This window comes from Canis lupus, chromosome 15, assembly GCF_003254725.2.
Source record: "Canis lupus dingo isolate Sandy chromosome 15, ASM325472v2, whole genome shotgun sequence".
NCBI classification, from domain to species: domain Eukaryota; kingdom Metazoa; phylum Chordata; class Mammalia; order Carnivora; family Canidae; genus Canis; species Canis lupus.
The window spans coordinates 35,453,597-35,471,586 of record NC_064257.1 but is presented as its reverse complement, the minus strand read 5'-3'; the positions used below and the strand labels follow the sequence as shown (position 1 = coordinate 35,471,586).

General features: G+C 41.6%; 2 protein-coding genes across 11 annotated transcripts in view; one reads left to right on the top strand and one right to left on the bottom strand.

Annotated features, from left to right (window-relative positions):
* USP44 (ubiquitin specific peptidase 44) overlaps window positions 1–17,990 on the top strand; it is a 52,861-nt gene that overhangs the window by 23,889 nt on the left and 10,982 nt on the right. For 7 of the 10 annotated variants that reach the window (XM_025438694.2, XM_025438692.2, XM_025438699.3 and 4 more), the window contains one exon: window positions 16,202–17,696. In XM_025438694.2, the coding sequence (XP_025294479.1) occupies window positions 16,272–17,696 (1,425 nt within the window). In that variant the 5' untranslated portion in view covers window positions 16,202–16,271. Of the gene's footprint in view, window positions 1–1,536; window positions 1,638–9,331; window positions 9,460–16,201; window positions 17,697–17,990 lie in introns of those variants that run through there. The other 3 variants (XM_025438695.2, XM_025438693.1, XM_025438701.3) reach the window with 2 other exon arrangements.
* LOC125752545 (translation initiation factor IF-2-like) lies at window positions 348–13,707 on the bottom strand. The gene is made up of 5 exons (XM_049094251.1): window positions 13,688–13,707; window positions 1,584–2,013; window positions 1,145–1,430; window positions 560–699; window positions 348–491 (listed from the first exon to the last, which is right to left on the bottom strand). The coding sequence occupies exons 1-5, from the start codon at window positions 13,705–13,707 to the stop codon at window positions 348–350; spliced, it is 1,020 nt and encodes a 339-aa protein (XP_048950208.1).

The window sequence follows — 17,990 nt, the reverse complement described above, 5'->3', positions numbered from 1 at the left end:
GGGGACAGAATTGAATTATAAAGAATTATTATGCACTTAAGTATGAGGGGGAAATGAAGGAAATATTAAGCTCTATAAATTCATTCCTTATGTATAATCTTTATGTGCATGACTACATTTTATGCAGTTGAATCATGTACATTGTTTTTTTTTTAAGATTTTATTTATTCATGAGAAACACAGAGAGAGGCAGAGACACAGGCAGAGGGAGAAGCGGGCTCCATGCGGGGAGCCCGATGCAGGACTCGATCCCCGATCTCCAGGGTCACGCCCTGAGCTCAAGGCAGACGCTTAACCGCTGAGCCACGCAGGCGTCCCTATTTGGTATTTCTTCAAATATAAATTGATCACACTGAGGCCGCTTTGTGATCTACATAAGAATTCTCGAGGTTAATATGCCAGATGTTAATTAGCCTTTTCCCTTCAAACTTCTGTTTCCGATAATATACTACGAGTACCTTCGTGCGCTCGTTTTTATTCTCCAGGTCATACTATGGAACGATATTCCCCAAAGTAGCTGTTGACTAGAAGACATGCACAATTTTATAACTCGCCTTACATATTGCAACGTAATGCACTTCACGGACGTGCTACTAACTTGGCGCGTCCGTCTTGCTGCTCCCACCTCTCCTGAGAAAGGCAGGGTCTTTCCACTCGCAATACTCTCCTCAGGGTAGCGGAGGCGGAAACGGCTCAGAGCTGAGCAGAGAGTAAAAGCTCGACAAATACTAACGGCTTAGTCTTCGTGTACCTGTACGTTTGACTTTAGTCCAGACTTTTCAGCTTCATCTTCATCTACCTGGACGTTGGGCTTTCCTCTTCTCCAGATTTTTCTCTCCCGGCTCTTCCTTTCGGTGTCTATCTCATTATCTTAAATTGGCAATTTCAGGTCAGTCGGCAACTTCAGAGTCAACTAATTCTGGACAGGGGTGTCCCTTCGGGCCCCTTAAGTTTATTTCTCACTAAGTGTGCCATTCTGGAACCTTCCTTGCCCAATTGCTGTCTGAGGAGGCTGAGTCCAAGGGGATGCCCTTGAGCTCACACCTGGGTTCCTCCTCAGAAAGGAAACGTTTTGTCGAAGAATTTCTACGCCAGTTAACCTGCGCTGATTTTTATTTTATTTTATTTTTTTTTTGAAGACAACCGAACTGGCGCGCGTCTCTGCCAAACAGTCCGCCGCGGCCTGAGTCGCAGAAACTCCGTGGGCTGTGCCGCGTCTCCGGACTCGCGGTGCACGCTGGCGACGCCGCCCCGGGCCGCGGCCTGAGGACAGGTGCCAAGCCGGCCTCGGGAGGGAAGCCCGGCTCCCAGCGCCCCCGGGGGCAGCCGCCGAGCGAGGCTGTGGAGCGAGGCTGTGGAGCGAGGCTGTGGAGCGAGGCTGTGGAGCGAGGCTGTGGAGCGAGGCTGTGGAGCGAGGCTGTGGAGCGAGGCTGTGGAGCGAGGCTGTGGAGCGAGGCTGTGGAGCGAGGCTGCAGCCCGGGCGCTCCCGAGGCGCGGGGGGCGGGGCAGGGCGGCGTCACCGCTGACGTAGCCGCTCGGCCGGGCCGCCGCCGCCGCCGCCGCCGCCGCCGCCGCCGCCGAACCGGGGGGCGCGGGGCCCGGCGTGAGCGCAAAGATGGCCGCGCCGGCTCGGGCGGGTGAGTGTGGCGACGGGCGCGCTGCCTCGGCGTTGGCCGAAGGGGGCGGGGGCTGTGCGGGCGCGGAGGTCCCACGGGAGCCCCCCGGGGCCGGGAGGCACCTGGCGGCGTTTTCCCGCCGCGCTGGACGCGGGGGCCCCTGAGGGAGGGAGGGGGGCTGCGACGGACGGAGGGGAGCGAGCCCCCGGGCGCGGAGGCGGCGCTGGCAGCGGCGGCCGGTCCGGCGAATTTAGAATTGGCGCCTGTGGGAAGTTCCGGTGGGTTGTGCGATGCCGCGGCCGGCGTCCCGGTGGGGCCGCCTGCCGAGTGCGCAGGGATGCTGCGAGGAGCCGCGTCCTCGGCGGCCGGGCTCGCCGTGCGGCCACCCCGCGCGGGGCTGGAGGGGGGCGGGTTGCGAGGGGAAGGGGGGAAGAGCGAGACTGTCGGGGAGGCGCGGGGGGGGGGGGCAGATGTGCGAGACCCGCGGTCCGAAGCGTTGAGGAGACGGGATCGCGAATCCCGCGCGCACCGGGCGCTCTGCGGAGCTGGTCTCCCTCTGCCCCGCCTGCCACCGAGGGATGCTCCACGCCCTCGGGAGGCTTTGCCAGCGCCGTTTCTGGTCCTCCGTTTGCGAGGAACGGCTTGTCCTCTCTGCCTCGGTCGGGTCCCAGCGTTGCCAGCACCTGCTGCCACTTAGAGACACTTAGGATTTTGGGATTCTAGCCTAAACCATCCCCGCTGGCCTTCGGGGAAGGAATGCTAATAAGCTAACCTCGTTTTGAGGCATAAGAAATGGGTCAGCACTAGGAGAAAAAAAAAAAAATGCTCAAGTTTAAGAGGTAGTAGGACACGGTCCTCCTAACCCTCACCCCCAATTAAAAAAAAAAAAATGAAACATGGTAATTGTTGCAACTGCAAGTTTGAGCTGTTGTAAATTCTACCGGTAACTGGGTAATTTCTTGCAGTCTTAATTTTGGAAGTAAACAATTTAGCGAGTCTCAGAAGAGTCGCTTTGTTCTGAAGCCCTCCCGATTCCCTCCCCCCTCCTCCTCCCGCTCTTTAATGGTCATATCTTGCAAGTAACGGGATTGTGAAATTAGCATGGAAATAGGACCTTCAGGCCCTGCACTTGAATTCCTTATTATCTGTGAAGTAGCTGCCTGTGGGGAAAAAGTAGGGGGGTGGTAACATTGGGGCCTGGAATTCCATATTGAGTCGTCCTTAAAACCAGTATTCAGTGTAAACAAGGAAAAAGAATTGGCTGTTCACTGTGATCAAATTCAGAAAGCCAAACATGAGTTAAGTACATGTTTATAGAATATTTCATAATCTCAGTGAGATATTTAGTTGTCTTGAAAGAGAGGAAAACTTTGTATTCTTGGAACCCTAATCTTTTTATTTTTAATTTAGCATCTTGGGATTTGAAAGAGATTTTTACTTAATTTCCCCCACTACCACCCCCCCCCTCCCAGATTTTAAAGAGATTTTAAACATTTTGGCTTGTTGAGCTTCTATCTTCCCTGCTCTGATTTCTCTTAACATTTTGTGTACTAGCCATTAATTTTGCAATGGATGGCAGATTTTTTAATCTAGGATTTTTTCATAAGATTTTCTGTATTGAAATTTAGAAATATTCTAATATTGAACAGAGTTCAACGCATACATTGTAGACAGTTGAAATTTTTTTGTCTGTTTTGATTGAACATTCATCTTGTTTGTTTGTTTTTAAGATTTTATTTATTTACTCGTGAGAGACACAGAGAGAGAGAGAGGGAGAGAGAAAGAGAGGCAGAGACACTGGCAGAGGGAGAAGCAGGCTGCCTGCAGGGAGCCTGATGTGGGACTCGACCCAGGGACTCCAGGATGATGCCCTGGAATGGTGCTAAACCACTGAGCCACCCAGGGATCCCCTTGTTTTTCTTTTAAAATATCAATTGTCTCAGATTTTTTCAGTTTAAAAACATTTAAGTGATAAGTGAATCTGTGTTGTATACTATACAATGATACACTTACTGGAATATTTAAAATGAAAATCTGTTGATTTGGGTTAAAATATTTATATTGTTTCTACTTAATTATCTTTATACCCCCCCTTCAGATTTTTTTTCATTTTGTACTGCAAAAATAAAGGAGTAAGTTATCATATATATCCTCTACCAAACTTTTCCTCTACATACTTGAATCTTATTGAGTATTATGGTGGTACATAAGAGGATTTTCTGCTCATTGGGTTGTCTGAGGGCAGAGTCTGGTTGTATTTTGTTTGTATCCCTAGCACCTATCTGCTTAACATGCTGGAAAACCCCTTGTAAATGTTTGTTGAATTGTGTTTTCAAATGGTATAGAGATACAGAGAAAAGCAGTATCTTGACTTCTTGGTAGCAGAAGAAAAAGGGTGCTCTGGAGTTTTTCTCCTTCCTGTAATGTTAGGCAGAACAAACATGGTTGCCAGATTCTAATGGCAGATTAGAGAGAGACTAGAGCACAGGCTTAAGAGTCTAATCAAGGTAGGAAATTTGAATTCAGTAATGGCGGACAGTTTTGCCAGTAGGCCCAACCTAAATATTTGACAAGTAACTAAACTGTAGGACTCAATAATACTGGCTTTCTGGCAAAGATTAAGAGTATTGAAGTACATTGGTTTTTCACAGCACTTTCAGGTACCATAAAACTTTATTATAAAGAATTCCTTTTTCGTGGAGTTCTACATAGGAAAAGCTAATTTATTTATGGTCCCAAGAATATACTTGTTAGGCCAAATCATGAATATGCTAGAATGATAGTCTAGGCATTTTATGCAAAGTATTTGAAATCCGTTTTCTAGACACTTAGTAGAATGGTCAATCTTTTTGTGAACATTTCCCTCATTGTTATGAAGTTAGCTGCAATAGATTGATGTATAAGTATGGTGGTGTGACACTAATGATAAATATTTTGGAACAAAATTGCCCATGAGTGAAATACTTAAAAGCAGTGATGGGTGAGGAAATCAATTAACCTGGTGGGAGAACTTGCTTTCTAGAAGCTTTTTCTTAGAACATTATCAACTAGATTCAATTTCTGTGCTTCTGGGGGGTGGGGGGTGGGGTGGCAATGTTAAGAGACGTGGAGAAGATCCAGGGTAAAAGAATATCCTTTTTTGTCTAATGAGGAGTTTCAAGCAAGATCAGGGTAATTATAGACTCTAGATCTCTAGAAGCAGAAAGAATAACCACAGCCTTTCTAGGATAAAGGAAAGGAAATACATCATGATTGACAAGAAGAGGTGCCAAAGCACATAATAGGCATAATAGCATACCTAAGAGGGAAAAGGGAGTTCATTGTGTTCGTTCATTCAATAATTTCTTCCTTCAGAATTTTGAACCCTTTTGTACCAGTCACTATGCATGTCCCTTGGCATTTTTTTTTTAAGATTTTATTTTATTTACTCATGAGAGATACAGAGCGAGTGAGAGAGAGGCAGAGGGAGAAGCAGGCTCCACGCAGGGAGCCTGACGTGGGACTCGATCCCGGGTCTCCAGGATCAGGCCCTGGGCTGCAGGCAGTGCTAAACTGCTGCTCCACCGGGGCTGCCCTCCCTTGGAATTTTGTAAACATCTCTTAAGATAACAGGGTACTATGGTAGTTCCATAAAATAAATGGAAATTTGTAAACTACTCATAAGGAGTGGGTAGGGTTTGCCCTAATTACTATGGATAAAGTTATTTTCATTCTTAATCCAAATGCATGCAAAGATTGTGGTGGCTAGTAATTTTTAAGGCCTACTTCCTGTTGAAATTGCCATTTCCTCCTATCTTTTATTATGGAAAATAATAAGTCTCCCTACTTTTAATAGCTTTTAGAGGATCTGTTTAGGTTATTTGGTACCGTTAAAAGAAAATTAAGTTTTGTGGGTGGCTCTGTCAGAAGCTGCCCACTCTTGATTTTGACTCGGGTCGTGATCTCTGGGTGAAATCAGCCCTGTGTGGGGCTCCATGCTCAGCACAGATTTGGCTTGGGTTTCTCCCTCTCCCTCTGCCCCTCCCCTCCTCAAATAAATCTTTCTTTAAAAAGTAAGTTTTGTTATAAAAATTAGCTTTGTTAAAATTCAACATATGCCTACTCTTTAATATCTGTCCCTCTGGGAGGTTCTCTAATAAGATAAAGATGATTACTGTAACATGATTTTATTAAATATTCTTTTTATAAAAAATTATTTATTTTAGAGAGAGAGAGAGAGAGCACACACACCCACAAGGAGAGGGGCAAAGAGAAAAGAGTCCTAAGCAGACTCCACACTGAGCACAGAGCCTGAGGTCATCACTCTGAGATGACCTGAGCAGAAACCAAGAGCCCCTTACTCAACCCCTTACTAAATAAATAAATAAATAAATCTTTAAAAACTGTACAACAGTGCTATGAGACACACTAGGAATTATATCAAATGCAACTTATGTGATCGTTTGACAAAGTATGAGCTATGGAAAGGGAGAAGCTTCTTAATAAAGCAAAATATTTTAGCATTTATTCAGATTTGAAAATACAGATTATTTTTAGGAGCGTATATTAGCCAGATCCCTCATTCTGTGTCACTTTAAAAAATTTTTTTTAAAGATTTTTTACTTTATTCATGGGAGACACAGAGAAAGAGGCAGAGACTTAGGCAGAGGGAGAAGCAGGCTCTGTGCCGGGAGCCCAATGTGGTACTCCATGGATCTCAGGAGATCCCAGGACCCTGGGATCAGGCCTTGAGCGGAAGGCAGACATTTAGCCACTGAGTTCTGTGTGTCACTTTTTTTTTTTTTTATTGATTTATTCATGAGAGGCAGAGAGAGACACACACAGGCAGAGGGAGAAGCAGGCTCTATGCAGGAGCCCCATGTGGGACTCAATCTCGTGTCTGCAGGATTACGCCCTGGGCTGAAGGCAGGTGCTAAACCGCTGAGCCACCCAGGGATCCCCCCATGGTTTCTTTCTAAGTGTCTTAAGGTGTAAAGGGAGTGGCCAGCTGAAAAGATCATTTTGTTGAGGTTAACAAATTTATAGTGGAATGTTAATTTTTTAAAAACCTTTTATCTATTTTTTTGAGAGAGAGCATGCACACATGACCAAGAAGTTGGGGGGAGGAGGGGAGAGGACTAAGTGGACTTCCCACTGAACAGGTAGCCCAACTCCATCCCAGAACCCTGGGATCATCACCTGAGTTGAAGGCAGATGTTGCTTAACCTACTGAACTACCCAGGTGCCCCGGATTGTTAATTTTTGAAGAAAATATTAGCTACCCTTCTAATTTTTCAGTGATATTTGTAGCTCTTAGTAATATTTATATTTGGAGCATAAATATATATTTAAAGGGTCACTACATATCCTACCAAAACCTAAAATAATCTTTTTTAACTTTTTGATCTATTATTTTTTATTTTTTTAAAGATTTTATTTTGTGGACATTTGAGTGGCTCAGTCTGTTAAGCCTCTGACTCTTGATATCAGCTGAGATCTTGGTCTCCAGGTCCTGAGTTCAATCTTGTGTTGGCTCCATACCCTCCACACAGGGTATGGAGCCTACTTAAAAGAAAAAAAAAGATTTTATTTTATTTTTTTTAAAGATTTATTTATTTATGATAGAAATAGAGAGAGAGACAGAGACAGAGACACAGGCAGAGGGAGAAGCAGGCTCCATGCCAGGAGCCCGACGTGGGACTTGATCCTGGGTCTCCAGGATCGCGCCCTGGGCCAAAGGCAGGCGCTAAACCGCTGAGCCACCCAGGGATCCCCAAAAGATTTTATTTTTAAGTAATTTCTACACCCAACATAGAGCTTGAACTCAAAACCCCAAGATTAAGAGTCGCACACTCCACCAAATGACCCAGCCAGGTGCCCCTGTTTATTTTTTAAATTTAAAAAGATTTTTAAAAATATTTATTTGAGAGCAAGCAAGCACAAGTAGGGGTGCAGGCAGAGGGAGAGGGACAAGCAGACTCCCTACTGATCAGGGAGCCCCAACTCGGGGCTCAATCCCAGGACCCTGAGATCATGACCTGAGCCAAGGCAGATGCTTAACCAACTGAGCCACCCAGGAGCCCTAAAGATTTTATTTTTAAGTAATCTCTATTCCTAACATGGGGCTCAAACTCACAACACCAAGATCAAGAGTTAAATGCTCTAGGGGCACCTGAGTGGCTCGGTTCTGTCCATTAAGCCTCCTGACTCTTGATTTCAGGTCAGGTAATGATCTCAGAGTTGTGAGATCAAGACCTGTGTGTGTCATCCCCCCTGCCAAAAAAAAAAAGTTGAATGCTCTATTAAGAGTTGAATGTATACAGACTGAGCTAGCCAGATGCCTAAAACAATCTTAATTAGGGGTGGGGAAGTATATCTCCATTTACTTTTGTTTAAAATCTATTTGGGTATCTGAAAGCACAAAGAATGGAACAAGACATGTGGTAGGCTGTGGTTAAGGATGGAGAAAGTAGGATAATGACATCACAAAATATCAGGAAATTGCCTTGACTGACTCTGAGGGGGAAATGGCCACTTGAGTGGGGATGGAGGGCAATTTTGGTCACTAGTGATCCATGACTTCCTATTCTTTCTTTTTCCTTTCTCTCTCTTTTGAAGTATAATTGACTTCCTATTCTTGACCACTTACTCAAATGTTATAAAGAGAGCTGAAGCAAAACCTGCATTTAAACAAGTTGGTTGATTGTGCCAAGAATTGGGTAACCTGGAACAAGATGGCTATAAAACCTATAGGATTGGTAATTGTCATCATTTAAGTGGTGTTTAAAACCATGAGCATACATGAAGTGGGGCACCTGAGTGGTTCAGTTGGTTAAGTGTCCGCTTTCAGTTCAGGTCATAATCTCAGGGTCCTGGGATTAAGCCCCTGATCAGGCTCACTGCTTGCTCAGTGGGGAGTCTGCTTCTCCCTCTCCTTCTCCCTCTGCCCTCCACCCTGCTTGTGCTGTCTCTGATGCTGTCTTTCTCTCTCATATAAATAAATAATCTTTAAAAAAAATCCTGAAGGATCTTCATAAAGTTTTTTTTTTTTTTTGCTAAGATGATCAAAACCTGTTTGAGATATTATCCCTCACTGGCCATAGGGAACCTACCCAACAGTTCAGTGGGTATGAACTGGGTGAATATACAAACACAAGGATTCACATTTGGTACAACCCAAGTCCTTTAGGAAGTTAGAAGAGATGATAGATAGATAGATAGATAGATAGATAGATAGATAGATAGATTGATTTAAAGTAATCTCTAGACCCAACATGGGGCTCACACTCACAACCCTGAGATGGAGAATTGCAGGCTCTACAGAGTGAGCTAGCTAGGAATTTCATAAATCTGCTGTTTTATTGAACTATGGGGAACAGAGGATTTCTTTTAAGATTTTATATGTTAGGACTATGGAGGGGGAGCAGAGGAGGAGTAGGGGGCCTGACATGGGGCTTGATCCTGGGCCCAAAGCAGATGCTTAACCCAGGCACCCCTGGGGAACAGGATTTTAAGAGTAAAACCGTCAAAGCAAACTTGAAGATTAATTTGCCAAGATAGTACAGGAAGAGCCTGGATGATGGGAAACCAGTTTGGATGTTACTGCTGTACCTCAGGAATGATATAATAAAAGTCCATAATAAGAATGATAACTCTTCAATTGAAAAAAAATAAGAAAAAAAAAAAAGAAAAGAAAAGAAATAAAGACTTGGGAAGTGATAACCTTATATCCATAGGTGACAAATTGAATGTTTGAGTGGAAAAGATGGGAGGAGTAAAAACAACAAAACCTATTCTGGATACTTCAGTGATGATATACTATCTTTAATAAGAGAATATTGGAAAAGGAACTAATTCTGTGAAGGTAAGATGTATTGGTAAGCTAAGTTTTGCAGTGTGCCTGAGACTGATGCAGAAAGATTTTGGTGGTCAGCTATTTAGAACTGCCAATAGGATGAGCTATTGAAATATATGTCAGAAAGGTATTACTACATGCTTAAAACCTGGATTGTATGATGCAAAGGGCTATAATTTGAGTAGATTAAAATTAATTTCAGACACTCTACACTGGGTGGTAAGCATGAGCAGTTTTGTTTTATTGAACTGTAACAAGTTATATGTTTTACTAATGATATTTGATTTTTTCTATGATATAAATTTTTAACTAAAAATACCATATTTAATAAAATTGAATGTTTTATTTTTCTTCTAGTCATTTTAGCTTTCTATTTTGTAATTACCTTAATTATATGTTAACCCTCTGTAAAATAATCAGCTTTTTCAATAAGTCAAATACAATTATTTTCTTGAACTTTAGGGAATTTTAAAAATAAAAATGCTTAGTTATAGGGCATGAAAAGCTTAAATCATTTAAATGGTTTTCTTTGAGCCATTTGAAAATTTTAATTGTCTTTAAGCAGTGAAGAATGACAAAGCCCTCAGAATATTTATAAATCGGTCTTTAAAATAAAGATAGCGTACCTGGTTTCAAAAAACACATTTCGTAGATATTCATTGGAATTTTAAGTATGAAACATTTTTTAAATACACAAAATGATAGTATATATATTATTTTAATCTTTATAGATTTCGTTCAAAACATCATGACTTGTGTGTGTTGCTATTATATACAGGGACAGGTAATATTTTATCAGATTCTACATGAGGATGCAGAAATATTTGGTTATCTCTATTTAAAGTGAATATATTGCTAAAAATTACATAATCAATCTCCAAACTAACCAGTTAATACATAGCTTCTCCACAGTGGATTAGCAAGTGAAAAGAAGTGCTCTGAACCCAGTAGAGGAAAATAGGAAGTGTCAAGAAAATACTCCCATCCCCCTTTCCTTTCCTCCCAGCTCTTAGGTCTTTGTGTGTTGAGGCCCCTTTGGGGATACCTTAGTAAGTGTCTTTGAGCTTTGGCTCTAAGCAGCAGTGCTAGCTGGAAATCTCAGGCAGCAGTCTTGTTTGCTAGCTCTTGCTTACTTCCCTGCCCTTCTCTTGGTTGTATGCCCCCTCTTGGTTTCTTTCATAAGTAAACAGGGTGGGCCCCCTGCTCTAAAATATTAATCTCCTGATCTGTCATTCCAGCCTCTGGTTTCACTTCTTTGTGTGTTTGTTTTGGTTTTGGTTTTAAAAATTTATTTTGGGGATTCCTGGGTGACTCAGTGGTTGAGTGTCTGCCTTTGGCTTAGGGCGTGATCCTGGGGTCCTGGGATCGAGTCTGCATCAGGCTCCTTGCTGGGAGCCTGCTTCTCCATCTGTCTATGTGTCTGCCTCTCTCTGTGTTTCTTTTCTTTTCTTTTTCTTTTTTTAATATTTTATTTATTTATTCATGAGAGACACACAGAGAGAGGCAGAGACACAGGCAGAGGGAGAACCAGGCTCCGTGCAGGGAGCCCCACGTGGGACTTGATCCCAGGTCTCCGGGATCGGACCCTGGGCTGAAGGCGGCGCTAAACCGCTGAGCCACCGGGGCTGCCCTCTCTCTGTGTTTCTCATGAATAAATAAAATCTTTAAAAAAAATAAAAATTTATTTTGAAGTAATCTCCACACCCAACATGCACTTTGAACTCACAACCCTGAGATCAAGAGTGTCTTGGGTTCTACCAGCTGAGCTAGCCAGGGAACCCTGGTTTTCACTTCTTTGGATTTTTTAAAGGATTTTATCTTTAAGAGATCCTCTTTTAAAATGCAAATACCCTGGTAGAGGTCAGACCTTAGTTCTCAGCTAACATCTTAATTATCAGCTAGCACCTTAGTTAGGGTGAGAAGAATGAACCCTTGGCTAAAAGTGAGAAGTTGGGGTGAGAAGAATGAACCCTTGGCTAAAAGTGATAAAACTAGAAGGAAACGTGTATTTACAGCAGCAGCTGCAGCAGCAGTATTGTCAGCTAACATGTACTGAGAGCCACATAATTAAGTGACAGGGTTTATTCTAGGTGCTTTATACATATACATTTATAAAATTCCCTCAACAACCCTGCTGGTGTTCTTACTATTGTATTTTAAAGATAAGAAAACTGAGGTGATTGGAGCATAAATAATTTGTCTAAGGCACACAGCCACATGTTAACATTGAGGCTTTTGGATTTCAGAGTGTGCTTTCTAACCATTTTGTTGTGATACCTCTCCACTGCTATATTGCCTCCCAGAGAGATGGCATCTGATAATCATTTCACCCTTTTCATGACTTTTTATTGAATAGAATCATGTTGAAGGGTGCGGAAGGTCTTACTATCATCTAAATAGATTTTTTTAGTAATATCTAGGCATGTATTTGCAGAATATATTAAAGGGAGTAAAGAGGCTATATTTAGCACATACATATAGCTAAATCATACACTAATATGTATACCTACTTAAAACTTATACAAGTAATATGCTCATAATTTCTAGATATTTGAAAATATGAATAACCCCAAAATAGGCTATATACTTTGTAGGGTTTTTTCTTTTGAGTCTTCTCTGAATTTTGTGTAAAGTGTTAACTCATACCACCTTTAAAATTTAGAAAGAGGGGCTCCTGGGTGGCTTAGTCAGTTAAGCCTCTGCCTTCAGCTCGGGACTGGGATTGAACCCCTGTGTCCTGTGTCTGGGAAATCCTGCTCAGCGGGGAGTCTGTTTCTACTTATCCCTCTGCCCACCCCCACTTGTGCTCTCTCTTTTGCTGCTTCTCTCTCAAAAATTTTTTTCAAAGGAAAACAATTTTTTTAAAGATTTTATTTATTTATTCATGAGAGACACAGAGAGAGAGGCAGAGACATAAGGCAGAGGGAGAAGCAGGCTCCATGCAGCGAGCCTGACATGAGACTCAATCCGGGGACTCCAGGATCATGCCCTGAGCCAAAGGCAGACACTCAACCACTGAGCCACCTAGGCATCCCTCAAATCTTTATTATTTTATTTTATTTTATTTTATTTTATTTTATTTTATTTTATTTTATTTTATTTTTTAAGATTTTATTTATTTATTCATGAGAGACAGAGAAAGAGAGAGAGAGAGAAAGGCAGAGACAAAGGCAGAGGGAGAAGCAGGCTCCATGCAGGGAGCCCGATGTGGGACTTGATCCGGTCTCCAGGATCATGCCCTTGGCTGAAGGTGGGCGCCCAACCGCTGAGCCACCCAGGGATCCCTCCCTCAAACCTTTAAAACATTTTTATAATGAAATAATTTCCCTTGAGTACAGATAAATGGCATTTCTCTCTTCATCTCAAGCTGAACTAATAATTACTGTCTGACTTACAGAAATAAATGTTTAAATTATCTCTGTATTCTTTATATGATCCTTTTAATTTTATTTTTATATGATTTTTTAAAAAAGATTTTATTTATTCATGAGAGACACAGAAAGAGAAAGAGAGAGGCAGAGACACAGGCAGAGGAAGAAGCAGGCTCCATGCAGGGAGCCTGATGTGGGACTCGATTCCAGGACTCGAGGATCACGCCCTGGGCCGAAGGCAGGCACTAAACTGCTGAGCCACCCAGGGATCCCCCCATATGATCTTTTTAAAAATAAAAGTAGAAGGGTGTCTGGGTGGCTTAGTTGGTCAAGTGTCTGCCTTCATCTCAGGTCATGATCCTAGGGTCCTGGGATCAAGCCCATGTCAGACTCTTTGCTCAGAGGGGGAATCTGCTTCTCCCTCTCCCTCTGTGTGCTCTCTCTTTCATTCTCACTCTCTCTCAAATAAATCAAATCTTTTTAAAAAATAAAAGATAAATAAAAGTAGAAGAGAGCCCTAGATTTTTCTCTTACTCTCCATATTCGATCAGTCCTTTCAGCCAATGTGTGTGTAACACTAATTTACCTCTGCTCCCATCTTTGTTTCAATGCCGCTGCAGCTTTAATTTCCATATAATATCTGGAGTAATAATTTCCTTTTTTTTTTTTTTTAAAGATTTTGTTTATTCATAGACACAGAGAGAGAGGCAGAGACACAGGCAGAGGGAGAGAAGCAGGCTCCATGCAGGGAGCCTGACACGGGACTTGATCCCAGGTCTCCAGGATCACACCCCAGGCTGCAGGCGGCGCCAAACTGCTGCGCCACCGGGGCTGCCCTGGAGTAATAATTTCTTATAATCACTCACCCTGTATCTAGATCTGCCATTTCAGATCCATCTGTAACCTATGTATCTGATCATGTCATTCTTCAGAATTCTTTAGTGGCTTTTTATTGCCCACAGGCCCTGGAAGCAGGCTTGGGGATGATTGGGGCAGGGAACTTTTGAGGTTCCAGGTACTGGTGAAGGAGTCCAAAAGGGGAGTTAGGGATGTGTGCTGGTAACCACATCCTAAAAAGCAGGGACCCTCTAAAATGGCAGGTCTGGGCCCTGGTGGTTTGAGTTCAAAGGCAGAGTGTGCTGTAGCTGTGTAAACTTTGGTGGCAGCAAGAATCAAAGTGGGGAGACCAGTTAAGGAGCCTTATTGCAGCAATCCAGGTGAGACTTGATTGTGCTTGGCGTGGTGAGAGCAGTGGAGGTACTAAGTAGTCAGGTTCTAGATATATTTTTAAATATATAAACCAATTTTAAATATTTTAAATATTTAAACCAACCATTTTTCCTGAAGGATTGGTGTGGGGAAAGAAAGAGGAGTCAAGAATGAGCATTTAGCTTCAGTACCTGGAAGGATTTAGGATAATGGAGAATATTCATCACTGATGTCTTAATTTTGCCATTAGCAATTATTGTTGAATACTAGCAGTTCTAATAAGATGCTATATTTGAATAGGTTTTGGACTTTAGGAAATTTTGGAGGAAGAGAAATAAACTTAAAATATGCTCTTGTATGCACATGTAATGGTCAGGACTGGTCAGCCTTAAGTCCATATTCAGGATACACCCAGCATCTGAAAAAGTTAAGTGGAGGGAAAGGGGCTCTTTGATTGCTAGGAGATTTTACAAAAAAAGAGGTGGGAAGGAATCAAAAATTAGCTTCACTTCTGTAGCTTTCTTAGAGCCCTGGAGGTGGCATCTGCAAGTACTGCTGAAATTCATATTGTCTTGCTGCCCTAAAAAACTTAAAGCATCGATCATGCTACATAAAATGATCTGAGTGTTTTGTAACTAGGTTTCCACCTGTGACCTGAAATTTGTGATTGATTTGCGTTAAATCAGTGAAGGAACTATTTTGTGATCCCTACTTTTTAACTAGATTTCAGTTTACTAGTTTTATTTTTATTTTTAAATATTTTATTTTTAAGTAATCTCTTAACCCATCATTGGACTCAAACTCACAACCCAGAGGTCAAGAGTCATGTGGTCCACCAACTGAGCCAGCCAGGTGCCCTATCTTTAGATACTTGTAGCAGAAGTAAGTATTCCTGACTCTACTATGATAAAGGAGCATGTTTCTGGTCAAAACCATATAGGTTTCATTTGTTTTATTTGATGGGGGGTTTTGTTTTTGTTTTTAGAATGAGCTTATGATTTCAGATAGTGTGTAGGCCTGCCAGAATGTAAAAGTTCATAATATTGTCATCCACTTCATATTCTTCCTTTTTTCTCTTTGCCTGTGTATCCTTGCACATTCCTAAGAGGCCATTCAAACACAGTTCTCCTCTTTTGTGTTCCTCCCTCCCTAAGGCAAATTGTAAAGTCTATCAAATTAAAAGTATGTTATAAAGCCATAAATTGAAGGTCATTATTGATTTATTAGCAAAAAGCTAAATTTAAAATGGTAATTAGGTAGAATATTGTGATTTATTTAAATAAATAGAATATTAAGATTTGTTCACTATAACTGCCATAATATATATATAGAGAGATTTTATTTATTTATTCATGAGAAACACAGAGAGGCAGAGACACAGGCAGAGGGAAAAGTAGGCTTCCATGCAGGGAGTCCGACGTGGGACTTGATTCCGGGTCTCCAGGATCACTCTCTTGAGTGCTGAAGGCACTGAAGGCAGCGCTAAACTGCTGAGCCACCCGGGCTGCCCTATAACTGCCATTATAGCTACCATTTATTGGGTGTTTAGTATGTGGTAGACAAATATTTTATCTCAATTCTTCATTGAAATTGATGTGATTCTTCCCTGTTTTACAGAAGAATTTTAGAGAAGTTAAAATAATTGCTCAAATCAGACAAACAGTATGTGGCAGAGGTAGAATTCTTATCTCTTAAGTTTTTATTTCAGAACTCATGCTTTTACACTGTGGTTATGCTTTAATAACTATGTTGATAAGGCTCTCAAAATGTGGATATTTGTAAGATCTATTTGAGTCCCTTTAAGAAAGGGAATGTAGTTTTATAAATTGCCCTCAACTGTTACATAGGAGGATGGATCTTATTCTAGTTCATTGAAAAGGGGTCAGTACCCATTCTTTACCAGTAGATGGTGGCAGAAAATTAAAAACAGTTTTCAAAGGGAACCCATTAGAGAAAATAAAGTGAAGTGTGTGGTTCTCTCTGAGCAAGGCGGATGAGAGATTAGAGACCTCCAGAGCAAGAGAAAAGTGAGAACTGTCTGTGGCTTATGACAGGCAGCCCAGAAATTGGGAGGAAAGGAAGCAAATTTATAAAATTATTCTTGGAAAAATACCTTATAAAAAAGAAAGATACTGCTTTCTTTTATTTAAAAATGGTATTGTTCTGCTTAGTTTTCAGATGCTTCAGGTATCGTGAACAGAGACTTGTTTGGATTATGTGTTTCTCAGCTAGACTAAATAAATGTTAACAATGGATAAGTGCAAACATATTGGGCAGTTGCAGCTTGCTCAAGACCATTCCATCCTCAACCCTCAGAAGTGGCATTGTGTGGACTGCAATACAACTGAGTCAATTTGGGCTTGCCTTAGCTGTTCTCATGTTGCCTGTGGAAGATATATTGAAGAACATGCACTCAAGCACTTTCAAGAAAGCAGTCATCCTGTTGCATTGGAGGTGAATGAGATGTATGTTTTTTGTTACCTTTGTGATGATTATGTTCTAAATGATAATGCAACTGGAGACCTGAAGTTGCTACGAAATATGTTAAGTGCAATCAAAAGTCAAAATTATCAGTGCACCACTCGTAGTGGAAGGGTTTTGCGGTCTGTGGGTACAAGTGATGATACTTACTACTTACCTGATGGCACCCAATTTCTCCTTCAAAATGAAGATCAAATGTATACTGCCCTGTGGCACAGGAGAAGGATATTGATGGGTAAAATATTTCGAATTTGGTTTGAACAATCATCCATTGGAAGAAAAAGGCAAGAGGAACAATTTCAGGAGAAAATAGCAAAAAGAGAAGTGAAGAAAAGACAACAAGAATTAGAGTATCAAGTTAAAGCAGAATTGGAAAATATACATCCAAGAAAGAGTTTACGTTTGCAAAGTCTAGCTCAGTCTACTACTGTAGAAATAGTTCCTGTTCAAGTTCCACAACAAACCCCAGCATCACCAGCAAAAGATAAAGTAGTATCTACCTCAGAAGATGTAAGATTAAAAAAAGCCAGTGACTCCTCAGGTAAACGAAGGCCAATAGTAACCCCTGGTGTAACAGGATTGAGAAATTTGGGAAATACTTGCTATATGAATTCTGTTCTTCAAGTGTTGAGTCATTTACTTATTTTTCGGCAATGTTTTTTAAAACTTGATCTGAACCGATGGCTGGCTGTGACAGCTGGTGATAAGACAAGGTCACCTTATAAGCATCCACCAATCACAGATGCAGTATATCAAATGAATGAATGCCAAGAAAAAGATACATGCAGTGCTCTCTCCAGACATCCAAGTTTATCCTTAGGACTAAGTGGTGGAGCATCCAAGAGTAGAAATATGGAACTTATTCAGCCAAGGGAGTCCAGTTCACAATACATTTCTCTCTGTCATGAATTGCATACCTTGTTCCAAGTCATGTGGTCTGGAAAGTGGGCCTTGGTCTCACCATTCGCTATGCTACACTCCGTGTGGAGACTCATTCCAGCCTTTCGTGGTTATGCCCAACAAGATGCTCAGGAATTTCTTTGTGAACTTTTGGATAAAATACAACATGAACTAGAGACAACCGGTACTAGGTTACCAGCTCTTATCCCCACTTCTCAAAGAAAACTTATCAAACAGGTTCTGAATGTTGTGAATAACATATTTCATGGACAACTTCTTAGTCAGGTATGGGTTTTTTAAAATCTCATTTTCATCTTGGGGAATTCATAAAATGAAGCCTAAAAATATACCTTTTCTCTGTATGTCTAGTGTGTTAGAGCTAGGACTTTTTTAAGGTAAAAATTGCTTTTTCAGAAGTCAGCTCACGTAGTGTTTCACTCATTTACAGGTTTCCTTCATGAATCACTGAAAGTTTTTCATCTATGATATCAATGTTTTTTATTTTTGTTTTTGTTTTGTGTGTGTGTGTGTGGGGGGGGAATCAGGAAACAGCCTCTTAGGTTAATATTAAATTCATTT

What these genes read in the sequence shown, in the direction of transcription:
- LOC125752545 (XM_049094251.1), bottom strand. Translation starts at nt 13,707, where the DNA reads ATGGCAGATCTAGATACAGG. An exon ending in GCCGGGCCCCGCGCCCCCCG is followed by an intron (nt 1,431 to 1,583) that starts GTTCGGCGGCGG and finishes CTCGCTCCACAG; the next exon opens with CCTCGCTCCACAGCCTCGCT. An exon ending in AGTGCATTACGTTGCAATAT is followed by an intron (nt 492 to 559) that starts GTAAGGCGAGTT and finishes ATCGTTCCATAG; the next exon opens with TATGACCTGGAGAATAAAAA.